Source organism: Trichoderma evansii, assembly GCF_050947405.1.
Source record: "Trichoderma evansii strain SZMC 28006 chromosome Unknown GGI43scaffold_4, whole genome shotgun sequence".
NCBI lineage: Eukaryota > Fungi > Ascomycota > Sordariomycetes > Hypocreales > Hypocreaceae > Trichoderma > Trichoderma evansii.
The window spans coordinates 1,625,422-1,638,796 of NW_028145202.1; the positions used below are offsets into that span (position 1 = coordinate 1,625,422).

At 49.5% G+C, this 13,375-nt stretch overlaps 3 protein-coding genes and 1 non-coding gene across 4 annotated transcripts; all 4 read right to left on the reverse strand.

The window, feature by feature from the left end:
- Positions 1 to 640: 640 nt before the first annotated feature.
- Positions 641 to 2,719, reverse strand: GGI43DRAFT_398553 (FAD dependent oxidoreductase; the record flags this gene model as incomplete). The annotated part of the gene is made up of 2 exons (XM_083205228.1): positions 2,200 to 2,719; positions 641 to 2,105 (listed from the first exon to the last, which is right to left on the reverse strand). Coding segments are annotated over exons 1-2 (1,414 nt in total), but the record flags the coding sequence as incomplete, so codon positions are not given.
- Positions 2,720 to 3,524: 805 nt separating this feature from the next.
- GGI43DRAFT_296818 (tyrosine protein kinase SWE1) lies at positions 3,525 to 7,512 on the reverse strand. Its single transcript, XM_083201464.1, has 2 exons — positions 4,415 to 7,512; positions 3,525 to 4,344 (listed from the first exon to the last, which is right to left on the reverse strand). Exons 1-2 carry the CDS (start codon positions 7,184 to 7,186, stop codon positions 3,640 to 3,642), a joined length of 3,477 nt encoding a protein of 1,158 aa, XP_083063507.1. The 5' UTR covers positions 7,187 to 7,512; the 3' UTR covers positions 3,525 to 3,639.
- Positions 7,513 to 10,835: 3,323 nt separating this feature from the next.
- Positions 10,836 to 12,715, reverse strand: GGI43DRAFT_398566 (deoxycytidine monophosphate deaminase). Its single transcript, XM_083205229.1, has 3 exons — positions 12,433 to 12,715; positions 11,383 to 12,377; positions 10,836 to 11,326 (listed from the first exon to the last, which is right to left on the reverse strand). Exons 1-3 carry the CDS (start codon positions 12,452 to 12,454, stop codon positions 11,279 to 11,281), a joined length of 1,065 nt encoding a protein of 354 aa, XP_083063508.1. The 5' UTR covers positions 12,455 to 12,715; the 3' UTR covers positions 10,836 to 11,278.
- Positions 12,716 to 13,201: 486 nt separating this feature from the next.
- On the reverse strand, positions 13,202 to 13,289 carry GGI43DRAFT_t67. Its single transcript has one exon. It is a non-coding gene; the product is annotated as a tRNA-Glu (tRNA).
- Positions 13,290 to 13,375: the final 86 nt, after the last annotated feature.

Below are 13,375 nucleotides of genomic sequence, written 5' to 3' on the forward strand. Positions count from 1 at the left end.
TTCAAGTAGAGAACTGAATGATAACTTTAAACAATGAAGTGATCGAGCTAAGTTGACTATGATTAAAAGGAGAGAAAAAGTAGCTCACAGTTTAGTTTTATATATTGCTATATAAGTCTATATATAACAGAGCTATTAAGTAGTCTCGTTCTAACTTTTAGAAATAGATCCTCACAATTCTATATCCCATGTCTGCCAGCCTTCATGATAAAACTACATACTTGAAACTGACTTGAAAACTGGCTTAAGCACTGACTTGAGCACTGACTTAAGCACTAACTGAAGCACGGACATGAGCACTAACTTAAGCACTGACTTGTGCTATATTCTCAGTGGATTTCCTTTTCAGTATTTCGGATTTCCTTTTTAGTACCAAATCCTTCCTGCGAATGTCACCCTATTTATTATAGTAAAGGATCTTTGTTAAATGGGCCGGACAGCCGATTTATTCAATAGCACAGCGCCACCGATGAAGCTTTTCATTCGTCGCCCAATTTTGCAAACAGTATTTGCCAAGCTGATCTTCTATAAAACTATCGATACACTAGATATCATTGTATAACCATATATGAAACATCATGCACGCTTCCCTGATGGAAGGCTACCTTATAGATACAATTATATTCGGTCCTTGGTCGTTATGACATAATAGCTATAGCACTCCAATATAATTTATGTAATGGAATCTCTCCAGTGATTATGACACCTAGCGTAAACTTTTATAGATATTAACGCTTCCAAGATAATAGCATAAGTCAAGCATATACTTCTACGTCTTCTACTTCCTCTACTTCCTCTACTTCATTCAAACTTCTTGGAGTGCTTAGCATATAACATTTCATTCTATCTCAGTAAACAAGCATCCAAGCCTTTCTCCACTCTTATACATTTTCATTCTTCAGCTTCCCCAACATTCTATAAGACCCACAACTCAACCATCAATTCATACTCTCCATCAACATCTGCCTCATCGCCTCCGTAAACCCCTCCAAAACACTCGTCTCCAGCTTCCCTCCCTTGACCCTCGCCGCCCTCTCCGCAGTCAGCACAAACTCCTCCGGCAGCTTCACCGTCCTTTCATCCTCCCCTCGTCCCAGTATCTGCTCCGAGATCACCACCGCGCATCTCGCCGCCACCGGCATTCCGTGACCGTTATATCCGGCGCAGAGCCACAGGCCTCCTCTTCCGCCGCCGAGCTCTTCAGGCACTTTGCCTACAAATGGGTAGCCATCCGTCGTGTAGCCCATTATACCAGTCCATTGATACCGTGCCTTTAACTCTTCTTCTTCCTTTTCACCTCTGGGCCGCAGCTTCAAAGTTGTGTAAAGGCACCGGCGCAGTCGTTCAGCCAACTCCTCGTCAATGCTGTCATCCTTCCATATACCTTCTCCTCCTCCAGGCACATTCACCCTCTCACCCCCCACTACAATCATTTCCAGCGGATCATTCCTCTGCACCAAGTAATTGTCGCTCTTCTCCGACAGCCAAACGTGACTGTGCTCCAACGCCACATCCCCATTCGGCGGCTCCAGAGCCGCAACTTGGCCCCTGACTGGCACAACCAACTGGCTCAACTCGGGTAGTAAATGTGACGTATAAGCATTCGTTGCGAGGAGCACATCATTGGCTGCCACCTGCCCTCTCGGCGTATGAACAATCCACTTGCTCGAACCCTCCGTCTGCTGCAAGTGTGTCACTGGCGTGGTAGTCTGCAGGTTAAACACCTCGGGTGGCTGATTCGTAAACAGGGCTTCCAGGATCCACGTAACAAGCTTGTACGGCCATAGCTTCGCCGCCCAAGGCTGATGCACCACTCCGCGAGCATCTTCGGGCTGAACTCTAAACTTGGCAATGCTTTCAGGATCCGTGAAGAGCTTCGCACAGTCCTTCAACTGAGGGTGGAATTTGTTGAGGTTGTCAATAATCTTTGCTGTGAGATCGACCAGTTCATCTGTAGGTAATGCATGAACGCCGCCAACGCGTTTCCAATCACACGGAATGTCGTATTGCTCAACGAGATTTTCAAGGAAGTGATACGTTTCGAGCTCAAAGTGCGCAATGTGAGGCTTGCTGCCGTAAATCATTGGCTGACAGTGACCTCCGTTCTATGATTGCAACCCAGTTGTCAGTCACCATGTCAGCAAAAGCACACAAGAAATTATCAAATATGAAATCAAAATCAACATGTACAAAACTCACCCTTCCTGTCGCTCCCCAGCACGCCTCTCTCGCCTCCAGCATCAAAACCGATCTCCCTTTGGCAACCAGCTCTCTCGCTGCGAAAGCGCCAGTGATTCCGCTGCCAATGACAATGACATCTGCCGTGGGCGGGAGATCCGGAGTCGATCGACGACCCAAAAGAACATACGAAGGATTCTGCAGCCAGTATGACATTGTGCTGTGCGGAGTTGGCAGCCCAGCTTGGCCATCTTTCAGCGTGGCGGTCACCATGGTTTGTGCTTGTTGTGTTGTTTATTGTTCACTTGTGTAAATACAATTGGGTGAGTGGTAGATAACGAAATGAACTGTTGAAAGGGGAGGAAATCAGAGCTTATATGCTACAAATTCACGGATCTATTAAAGTAATACGCAAGCAATTTTGTCTATGAAACATTGCATGTGATGGTGAAGAAAAGACAATGCGTCACCGGTTACCGAAGCCGCTGCTTCGTGTTCATGCTACGTGCGCTATCAATGCGGGGTCCAATCCAGTCTTACAGATCAGCTCAGGAGTGGATAACAATACACGTAGTGCTCGAGACACTGGCCGAAAATCATCATCAAATCACATATAATTAATCAGCGAGTCACAAAATAGGGGCTGTTGCATAGGCATCATCTTTAAAGATATCATAACGCATTCATTCCATTTCGTCGTGAGAATCATGAGTGACGCACTTTACCTCCCCGAAAACTCCGGAGAATTGCCCTCAAGATCCCTTCCCAGTTCCAAAACCAATAGTCCCAACGCCGCAATTGACCTGTCCATTCCAATGTGTATCATCCCTGTCTGTGATACTTATTCGTACATCAGTTATAAAAGAAAACAAGCAACTTCTCCCTCATTATATATATACACGATAGTGCCCTGTGGGTTTCATCTTTGATCGTGCTTTGATTAAACACAAGTGGTGTGCTTTTTGTCTTCCATCAACTCCGATAAACATCGGCTTACATCTGAAGCCGTTCCAATTCTAGCCACGTGCCATTGCCCTGTCTATTCGATATCAAGTATAGTTGGTACACGCAACCGCCGGTAGCAAGCACGGCCTCCATGTGCGGAATACGCACAAAATTGATCGGGGAGCCAAGGCCACATGCTTCGTCGGAGGTTCCAAGATAGTACATTCCGCCGGTTAAGTCGTGATAGCGGGTTGAAATGTAAAAAAGGAAGTCGATGTTGTCTCATAATCCATCAGGGTGCAATGGGCCAATGCCCTTAAAACAAAAAGAGAAAAAAATCGCTATATGCTGAATCAAACGATCTGACAAATTCAAACACCACCTTTTCTATCCACTTGTACATGTTCCAGTACAAGGATAGAGTAACTCCAATATTGATCGTATTGCTTGGATGCATCCAGCTCCTTGTTATTGAAGCAAACCAAAAAAGCAAGAAGAAGACATTTCTCTTGCTCTTTAAATATCTGTCATCTCAAGGTCGCTATCATTGACGATGGAGACGGGGAATAGCTCAGAGGGACCCCAGTTTCCCTCGTAGACAATGGCGGGCGCATTTCGGTGCTCTGCCACCCACTGCATGCCCTCCAAGTCCAAGACCTCTTCGATGAGTGGTCGCTCTTCCGGCTCCTGTTGCGTCATCCACCTAACGATAGAATCAAGGGAGCTGGGGTGGAAGGCATCCACCATAAACTCAGGGGGCTGCTGAAGTTCCGATCGCTTAAAAGATCCAAAGAGGTTGCCAGGACTGCGCGGCTTCTTCTCGATCTGGAGTTCTTCGCTCATTACAGACTCGGTCGGGTTACCAAGGGCATCCCGCTGAACATCGCTTGACGGGGTCCAGGTGAGGCTGGGCACTTCGGAAAGATCACCAGACCTGAGGGCAACCCAGGTAGGTCCGTTGTCGGGAAGCACCACATTGGCCGCAGCCTCCAGCGTCATGAGGCCAAGAGAAAAGATATCGGCAGACTGATCGGCCTTGCCTTCCAGCATCTCTGGGGCCATGTACTCGCGGTCTCCTTCGATATCCAGATATATATCATCGGAAACAGCCTGCGCCAACCCAAAATCACCAATCTTGATGACTCCTTCAAAGGTAATCAGAATATTTGCCGGCTTCATATCTAAATGCATAAATCCAGCGTCGTGGATTTCTTTCAATCCCTGTAGCGAAGTAGGTTAGCAATGAGAAAAACAAAAAGGGGGTTATTTGGATTCTAGAGTGTCGACTCACCAAGCAAAGATCTTGCAAGATCTTATAGATACGGAAGTCATCCAATCGACCCAACTGCCCGACGTGGGCCAAAAATTTATCCAGAGTCCCCTCTTCACAAAACTCTGTCTGAATGTAGAGGTGAAAGTTATGCTCCCAATCATCGATATATTGCACAACATGTTCAGCATGTGATAAAGCCCGCAGAATTCGAGCTTCACGCAGCTTTGCTTCCCTGTCTTTGGGGCCATGGTACGGCTGCTTGGTCTTCTTGACAGCGAAAACCTGAGTCTTGGCAGGGCTTCTAGCGTTTCTGTCAATTGGGGTGAATGAGGATGGAGTAAAAGAACTCTCAAAATCTTGCTTCGTTACACGGTATACCGTAGAAAATTCACCTTTGCCAATCTGCTCAACCTTGTCGAACTTGGAGTATAGGCTGGCATCAATGTCCAAGCTGGTGTTGCGAGCGTTAACAGGAGTGACGAAGATGCTTGTGGATGAGCGGAAGTTGGTTGGTGTGACAGGAGGTGGCATGTGCGTTTCTCGCCGGCTTTCTCTAGTCTGAGAAATAGACAGCCGGCTGGTATCCAGCGGCAGAAAGTTTTCCTGAGGGGTTTGAGGAGTGCGTCGTCCATCGGGGCTCACTGATTCAACACACATCATCTTAGTAAGTACATTTCCGGATAGTTTTGAAGGTACGCGACAAGAGTGCGTTAAAATTGAAGGCTCAGTAGTGAGCGGCGGGGGCGCACTGAGCCCCCTCCGGGTCCTTGCCCGTCCAAATGAAGATAAAGAAGGAGAAGCTGTCGGAGATGGTCCATAGTCTAAAGGAGTAGATCGATCGGCCTGCGAATGTGCCTCCTCGATTTGACCTCTCGAACTATCGGACACGTCCGGGATCGACTTACAGGTAGATTCCCGCGATTGTGGCGGCGGCTTGACGGCTGAGAGAGAAAGCGTCAAGGTCCGGTTAGCACTTGGGCTTTCTTGAGAACTTTCACTAAAATTGCTCATGCCACTGAAGCTTGGCGTCAGGAGATTCTTGGTCGGGGTTGGCGGAGCGTCGCCTTCCGCAGAGGTTGCAAGGTCGACGTTATCGGCAAACAGTTTGCGGTCGTCGCCGTCTACGCTAAGGATGCTCCCACGACGGTTTCCTAGAACGCTGCTCCGTTGGAAAATTGACAACCCTTTGCCAGGATTGGCGATCGTATCGGGGGCACGGCCCATGATGGGGTTGAAGGGGGTAGAGGGAATACCACCAAACGATTTGCGGCTGTTTCCCCTCTTCTTCCCCGAGCTGCCAGGTGGCGGGAAGGTAGCGAAAGGATTGATGTGCTTTTTGCATGGCGTGTCGGGGGGCGCCATCTTCTTGTCGGCCTCCTCTTCTAGATTTCGATTTACCTTGGAGACAAGGCCAGTTGAGTTGAATGCACCGATCCAGAGCTGGTGGGACTGATTTGGCGTAGCCATGGTCCTTTGCTCAGCGGCATGTCGACTAGATGGGCGCATAGCGCCAGGGGGTAGAGATCTGGAGAAAGGGTGTGGTTTCGACGCAACTTTGGCGGGCGCATAGAAAGACTGCTCCTCGGTCAAACTGTTGCCAGAGGTCGAGGTGGTAAGCGTCTTGGACAGCGGATGCGGCTGGTGGCTTTTGTTTTCCGTCGCAACACTGGCGCCAGGTGCAAAGGGATTCTCGCGACCCGCTGTCGGGGGAACGAAAGAGTCCGCAGAGAGACGTGGCCGGTGTCGGACTGGCGTAGATATATCGGCTCCCAGCGGCGAGGGCTGTCGCTCACCAGAACGTTTGCCCCAAGAGATCTTGTCGCTATACCGTTGTTGTAACGTTGATCTCCGGAGAGATGATGATCGCTTTGGAATATTTGATGCATGAGTTGGAGATGCCGGGTGGTCGCGCTCAAAGATAGCTTCTCCAGTGCCAGACAGCTCGTATTCAGGGAATGCATCCTCATGAATATCAAAAACGCTTGGGGGTGATGCGCTTGAAGAAAAGAGGTCTTGGGACTGCGCAGAGCTCATAATGCCGTGTAGACTTCGTCGCTTCGCCACCGGGCTGCCTTGGTTTGACTGATCCAAATTCATTGTTGCATCACTGCGCTTCAGCGCGCCGGTTGTTGGGGTCATAGATGGATCACTAGCTTCATCCAGTGCCTTGAGGAACGCAAGCTGAGAGGCACCGGTGATATCAAACTGCACACTAGGGCGGGTTGCTCGATCGATTGCTTTTCGTGGTGCAGAGTGCTCGGGAGTCGTGCTGTTGTTGTTTTCTTGGCCTAAGAATCTGGCTCTGAGAGGCGATATTGGTGACTGTGAAGAGGTAGAGTTTCCAGAATCGGGAGTCGTGGACAGGGCGCGCTTTAATGGACTTTTGGGAGAAACTCGTGCCCGGGTGATGCGCGAAGGAGGCGCCGTTTTAGTAGCTTTGGCGGACCGGAGCGAGAGTTTAACGCCTGGCCGAAGGGGAGTTTGCGTTTGCGCAGGTGATAATTGCGGGGCGCTAGGGATCAACGATGAGTTTACAGTTGGCGGCGCTGACGAAGGAGGATGTAACACCGGTCGTTGCTGTAGCGGCGTGGTGGCAAGACGTCGATTCGGTGACTTTGGCGAACTTTGTCGTGAACTCGTTTGGCCGTGTGAGCCTGCACGCCCCATGAGCTTTGTGGGTGATCGTGACATGGAGCGTCGAAGGTTGCGCACAGTCGTGGGATCCATATGATGGGCGTGAGTTGGCGAGGGCAGTGCCAGAGTGCCACCACCACCGCTGGAAAAGGACATGGCACTGGAATGAAGGCAGTGCAAAACAATGATTGGTGTCTTTTAAAACTGTGAGGATGTCGTGACCCAAGGACACTGGCCTAAGGAATGTCGATAGTATTGAAGATTGAAGACGTCTGATGTAGAGCGCAGCTTCGGATTAGCTAGTCTCTTAGGAAGGGATTATATATGAAGTGCACTGTAGATGGCTCTCTCGTTGTCGTTATCCCTAATATCGCCAGAAAAATCCGTGCATGGCAACAAGAAAAGTAAGATGTAAAACACAAGAGTTGGTAAATCAGTCCGTTGAGGAGTCGTAGTCTGAGATGCTGGAGAGAGGAAATCAAGTTGAGATGCTGTAGCGTTGTGAGGGGCGCAACAGAGGAGGTCGGATGTATGATGATGTATGAATAGAGATTGCCCGGGAGGGCTATGCCTGATTAAAAAAGGAAAAGAAGAGGAACCCGAGAGACAAACCGTGAGGATGATGCCCAAGCGGGTCGCATAGATCGGCGGCAAAGCAGGCGGGGCCGAGAGTCAAATGCAGGTCCAATGGCGAGAATTCAGGACAAGTATGAAGTAGACTTTGAGGCCGGCAGAGCAGTTACGGCATGGCGTTCGCTTGCTCGCAGGAGAAGAGAGCAGAAGATGAGAGAAGAAGAAAGAAAAAGAGATGCTCACGATACGCGGTGCCTGGCGCACGCTCTCGCAAATATCGCCCACTCTGTATAGATATAGATGGCGGCTGCGCTTTGCGTCAACAGGCGAGGATCGCAAGGCCAATATTCTGCTGGGTCAATTCGTCGCCGCAGATGCCTTTCGCCAGCCGCCCTCGTTTTCCAATCGCCGTCGGTCGCTGTTGCTGTATCGTCACTCTGGTCCGCAGTTTGACTCGGGTAAGGTTTCGAAATTGACTTTGGCAGCGCAGCGGCGGCTGCCCTCGAGGAAGGACGTGTTGGCGGCGGTGACTCAATGGCAAGACAGAGTAAAACACAAAGGCAAAGACACGCAGGGAGAGAGCGAAAATCCAGAGCCGACAGGCCACGCAGGCGAGGTCTGGACGGTGGATGGTATGCAAAACGACGATGCAGCGTGCACGGTTAGGGAGTCCAGGTGCAAGTATCCGTACATGGGAGCTGGCCAAGAGCTGGCCTAGCTGGCGGTTGCACTTTCTAGCTCGAGGCGCAAAAAGGCGCGACTGCACTGCTGGATTGTTTACTCTCTTACCAAAAGGGGGCTAGTGGGACACGCCGGAACGCGTCTTCAGCCACCCAGAGTGGAGCCCCTTTAGCCTGTCCCCTGTGGCCGCCCGGCAGAATTTGCCCCCCTAATTGGCCGCCTTGTACTTGCGAGCCTGTGCTTGTACCGGTACCAGTGCGCCCCCAAAAAACGGTTGAGCAGCACCCTTGCTGGGAAACCATGCACGTCTCTTTTGTTTTTTTTTTCTTGTTCCCCTCTGCAAATTATCTTCTATCCTAGCAGCAGCAGCACGCACATAGTAGTGTAAAGAAAAAAGCTATCATTATCAAATGGTAATAGCACTTTTGGAGAGCAGTACTAAATTTACCATGAATTCAACGATTTGTCATATATCCATGCGTCCATTACAGACGGCAAGACATTGCATGCCTGGCAATGGCTTATACTAGAGCTCTCGAAGCTCCCCACCTCTTACGCAGCAGCCTATAGGTCTCCAAAATTCTCGTACAAGTCCTCGTGGACTCGCCACGGCCATGTCCGAGCTCAACAAGCCACTGCTAGCCCTCTCTTCATCAAGGGAGAGCTTCAAACCTGTTGCCCGTAGAGTTCAACCCCAGTATCAAACAAGCGCCGTGCTTCAAGGGAAGGTCGCCAGAGCGCCGCAGCGCATTGCACTTCTAGGAGGGGCTACGGATCCAGGAACGGCGCCTTGGGGAGGGTCTTTGGGGAGGGTCTTTGGGGTCCCATGGCGCCTCTTGCTACGCTAAACTGGGCCGTAGCATCGATGATCAAGGTCGCATGGGACTAGATAGAGGAGGGGGACAAGCGGCAAAGATTGGCCCAGCCGTCTGTTCCTCCCTGCATGTCTCAGAATCGTCTTTTTTTGCCTTTTTCTTAGCTTCGCCACTCCCCAGATTCAGGGTTCATGCGTCAATGGAGCGCTTCGTACGCTTTGTACGCTTTGTAAAAAGCAACTGCCGAAGCATGCTTTCAAGAATGAATGACCAATATACCGCGAGTAGCCCGCCAAGCCGGCCACGAAGCCAGAGACAAACGACGACTACCTGTGACAATTTCACCTTCCTCTGCCTCCTGTCTCTCCTTGCCCAGTCTTAACCCAGTCTCTCGGCTTCTCCAGCCGATGGGCAGTCATTGCTAGCGTAGATCGGTGAAGGCGAGCCCACCGATCAAAACAAAACATGGCCATTGTTTACTTACACACATCGCCACTGTTTTGATACCCATTATACGCACGACGCGCTCAAGCCACCAAAACAACCACTTACTCGTGTGCAAATCCCCTATTACATCCCCTCCACTATGGCTGGGGCTAAACGGTGGCATTTACTAGCCTTTTATTCAATTCCATCCCTTTTCCAATAGGATCCAATTGAGTTTGTGTCTTTATTGAAGGCGTCCCTTTTTTAAGCCTCCATGGGTCATTTCGCTTCCTCGGGTCACTTTCCCGGCGCCATGCAGCTGGGGCTTGCTGCGCACGTTCTCCCAAGTTCAACTCAATGTTCCTTTGCGCTCGAGGGAGGATGTGATACAATCCGGTACTTACTAGGTGGATATTTGATGATACAAGACCACTTGTATTCTTGTATCTCCAATAGCTAGAGGTAGGTACTTTGTACAGTACTATTGTCGGACTCTCCACTGCTGCAAATGCTTCATTTTGAGCATCTTTAATTAATGGCTTTCTCGCATCACTTGTCGTATCAAGGCAGCCAGCCCAAGCAGGCCTCCTTGTAAGCACATGCATACCATGCCGATCCCACTTGCCGGAGCCCATCGTTATCTCGCCCATCTCCGGGGAGATAAAGCAAGGAGGTAGATAGTCTTGAGAGCGAGTCACAGCTCCCATGTTCTCTCCCTTCTTTGATGTGGAAACTGCATCTAGCTGGACTGTTAACCGCCGGCATCACTGCATTGGCTTCTGGTAGCGCAGGCTGCAGCCAACAGGATAGCAAGCAATGCACCTTGCAGTATCTCATACCACGATGTCTTACATGGGGGCGGGATTACTATCTTTGATATTTTAGCCATCGCTGCTGAGAAGAAGCCAAAACGCATATCACATGGTGCAGTTTAAGCTTTACCTATTATACAACATGCATGTATTTTGTCTTGTGTGACGAGCTATTCCCCTGATTCTGATAATGCATCAGTCAATCGTAGATGCATCCATGGCTCAAGCTGTCTTTGACGATGTTGAGGTTCCGCTTGTTCCTGCAGATTTACCCTAGAATCATCAGTAGGTCCAGTTTCGGGCGTTTTTTTCCTCATGCGCCGAGTATCTCTTTCGATTTGAATGATACTTTGTAGTGATAATTATAAATCTTAGCAGCGGTATTCTTTTTATAGCTAAACCGTTGTGGAGAGAATGACTTTTAAGAGACAAGATGCAAACAGGCAAACTTGTAGCTTTCTGGTGATGCAAGGCTTTTTTTGGCGGCGGAACTTGGTGAAGCAGGCTATGCAAGGGCACATCTGCAACTATAGTTTCTACAGTGATAATCAGTTAATTAAGGGAATTATTATTCAGCGCCCTGATTTCGTTATTCAGTACCCCAAATGTGGTAATGTCACGAATTTACCGCTGTTTTAATCTACTGCCTCTATTACTTCCACTGCTTCTACTGCTTCTACTACATCTAAGTGTATATGGATAAAGAAACTGGGGCGCTGAATAACAATTTCCATAATCAAGCACTATCATGATGCGGTATTCGTATTTTACAGCAATTTGCTGGTTTGGAAACGTGTGTATACTGCCAGTAGATGGATTACTGCTCCGCACTTTGTGACGCATATCAAAGCTGCCATACAAAGGCCTCTAATAGTATATGTATCCTGTACTCTACAAAAGTCATAAGCTAGTCTGAGATATCTGCGCCGACTGTTGGCCATTTATGAATATAGTTCCATCTTCTCCAAGTGTATCAAGCCATTCGGAGGCTGCATCTAAAATCAGTATACAATGTCACTGCTCTGAATCATTTGCGTCAACTCACCGGGATAAACTGTCGTAGCTTGACGCCAGCTTGTCTAAAAACTTCTGCTGTCTCAGTATCCATGCTGTAACCATGGGCATACACCACCTCAGTGATGCCAACCTGGCAAATCTTGATGCTGCATGTCAAGCACGGGCACGTATCGCAGTACAGCACGGAGCCCTCCCGAATGCGTTCCCTGCCGGCCTCTAGAAGTGCATTCTCTTCCGCATGGATGCATAGACAGGTTGACAGCCCGACTCCAGAACCGTTTGCCTCGTTACATCGAGGGCAGCCCCCGTCAGCGCAGTTTCGCAGGCCGCGGGGCGTACCGTTGTAGCCTGTGCTGATAACTCGCCGTTCTCGCCCAACGAGGACGCAGCCGACGCGGCGCTTCATGCAGTTGGACCTATGTGCCGCCAGAGATGCCAGCGCCATGAAATACGTGTCCCAGCCTGGCCGCATACGGTCGGGGTTGGGGATATCAAGCTTCCCAAGAGTGGCATAGAGATGGGCCAGCGATGATGAGGTGTTGAGCAACCTGACGGTGGCCCGCGAAATGAGTGGCTGCAGACCAGTGGCCGCATCGTATAGATGCAGGTCGTTTCGCGAGACAAACTCTGTGAGGCTGATGGTGGACTGCCCCGGCTCGTTAGAGCGTTGCTGGAACCGGCGCCAACGCAAAGTGAGCGGAGCGTCGATTGAGATGAGCAGGAAGAATGGTCGCCGCATGAAGACGTCGAGTACCTGCTCCGTGGGGATATCGGTCGTCACAAAGCGGCTACGCCATCGCCGAGTCACAAAGTCCAGGAGCTCCTCGGCTGTGGAGAACACATGAGAAGAGGATGTCTCATTGCTCTTGGATACGACGCCGTTCGAGGCCAAGGTCGCAGTGACGCCGTCGAGGGATGAAGGGTTCTCCTCTGAAACCGATGCAGGGGCATGCAGATAGAGGCGCTTGAATCCGTGATGCTCAACTAGATACTGGGCCACCGTCTGCTTGCCCGAGCAAATGCCTGAAACGCTGGGTTAGCCACTACATTTGGTCGCCGTGCCCAGGCAATGACGTACTGCCACAGATTCCGACAAACATCTTGGTCTCAATCCGACGTAGTCGCGAAGGTCTAATCACCCTGAGCGTTTCGATCGAGGGCTGGAGATGAAGCGTCCTCCGCAAGAGAATTTCCAGGCGGCATTGGCAAGTGGGGCACGATGTGGACGAGGCCTCTTATCCAGTGAATTTACACGCGATCCGCTGGGCTGCAGAAATCTGGGGTAAGATGATAGCCCAATTACTAGATGCATACTATTTATTGTTACATACACCTGCGAGTTGTAAGAGGGTAGCATCATGCGAATAAATATGGAAGCTTTGAGCTGTTTGGTTTATGAGACTGATACTTATGGATGTCAGTCAGTTCAAAAAGTTGGTAGGTACGAGTTCGCGTCATGCGCCATCCTATCTATCAATGTGGCTTGTCCAAACATTTGAAAGTCGTTCGAAAACTGTCCAACATTTAGCCTCACAAATGATTCACCACCCAGTTTGCGTAGCTACTCTCTCGTCTGCATCGCTTCAAGAGCAACGGCACTTGATCTTTGCTGGTATACGTAGGTAGATCTAACTAACTTTCAATATTAAAACTAATCCATCAAGACTAGATAGAGCTTCTTCAAATACGCGGCGTTCTTATTTGCTTCCTCTCATTTGCGATGAAAAAACTGTCAAACAAAATTCCAATAGCTTTAGATGAAAGTTTAGCAGATAAACAAAAAGAAAAAACTCTCATGTCAAAATTGGCTTTGAGCACGATAGGACTAGAAGCAAAAAGAGAATATTCTCCGATACTGGGAATCGAACCCAGGGCTGCTCGGAGCTTCAATCGAAGATTGAGAGCGAGCGATGTTAGCCACTACACCATATCGGATATGTTTTTCGATGTATAGGGCAGCGCTAATAATAACTATAAGGCTGAACTTAGTTCTTCCTGAGAGTTTCCGAGCCTCCCCAACG

Bases quoted from the DNA above. Each gene is read 5' to 3' on its own strand.
- GGI43DRAFT_398566 (XM_083205229.1), bottom strand. From the start codon at position 12,454: ATGTTTGTCGGAATCTGTGGCA. The intron at 12,378-12,432 runs GTACGTCATTGC...CCAGCGTTTCAG, and splicing joins GTTTGTCGGAATCTGTGGCA to GCATTTGCTCGGGCAAGCAG. The intron at 11,327-11,382 runs GTGAGTTGACGC...TTTTAGATGCAG, and splicing joins AGCTACGACAGTTTATCCCG to CCTCCGAATGGCTTGATACA.
- GGI43DRAFT_296818 (XM_083201464.1), bottom strand. From the start codon at position 7,186: ATGTCCTTTTCCAGCGGTGGTGGTGGCACTCTGGCACTGCCCTCGCCA. The intron at 4,345-4,414 runs GTGAGTCGACAC...ACTTCGCTACAG, and splicing joins TCTTGCAAGATCTTTGCTTG to GGATTGAAAGAAATCCACGA.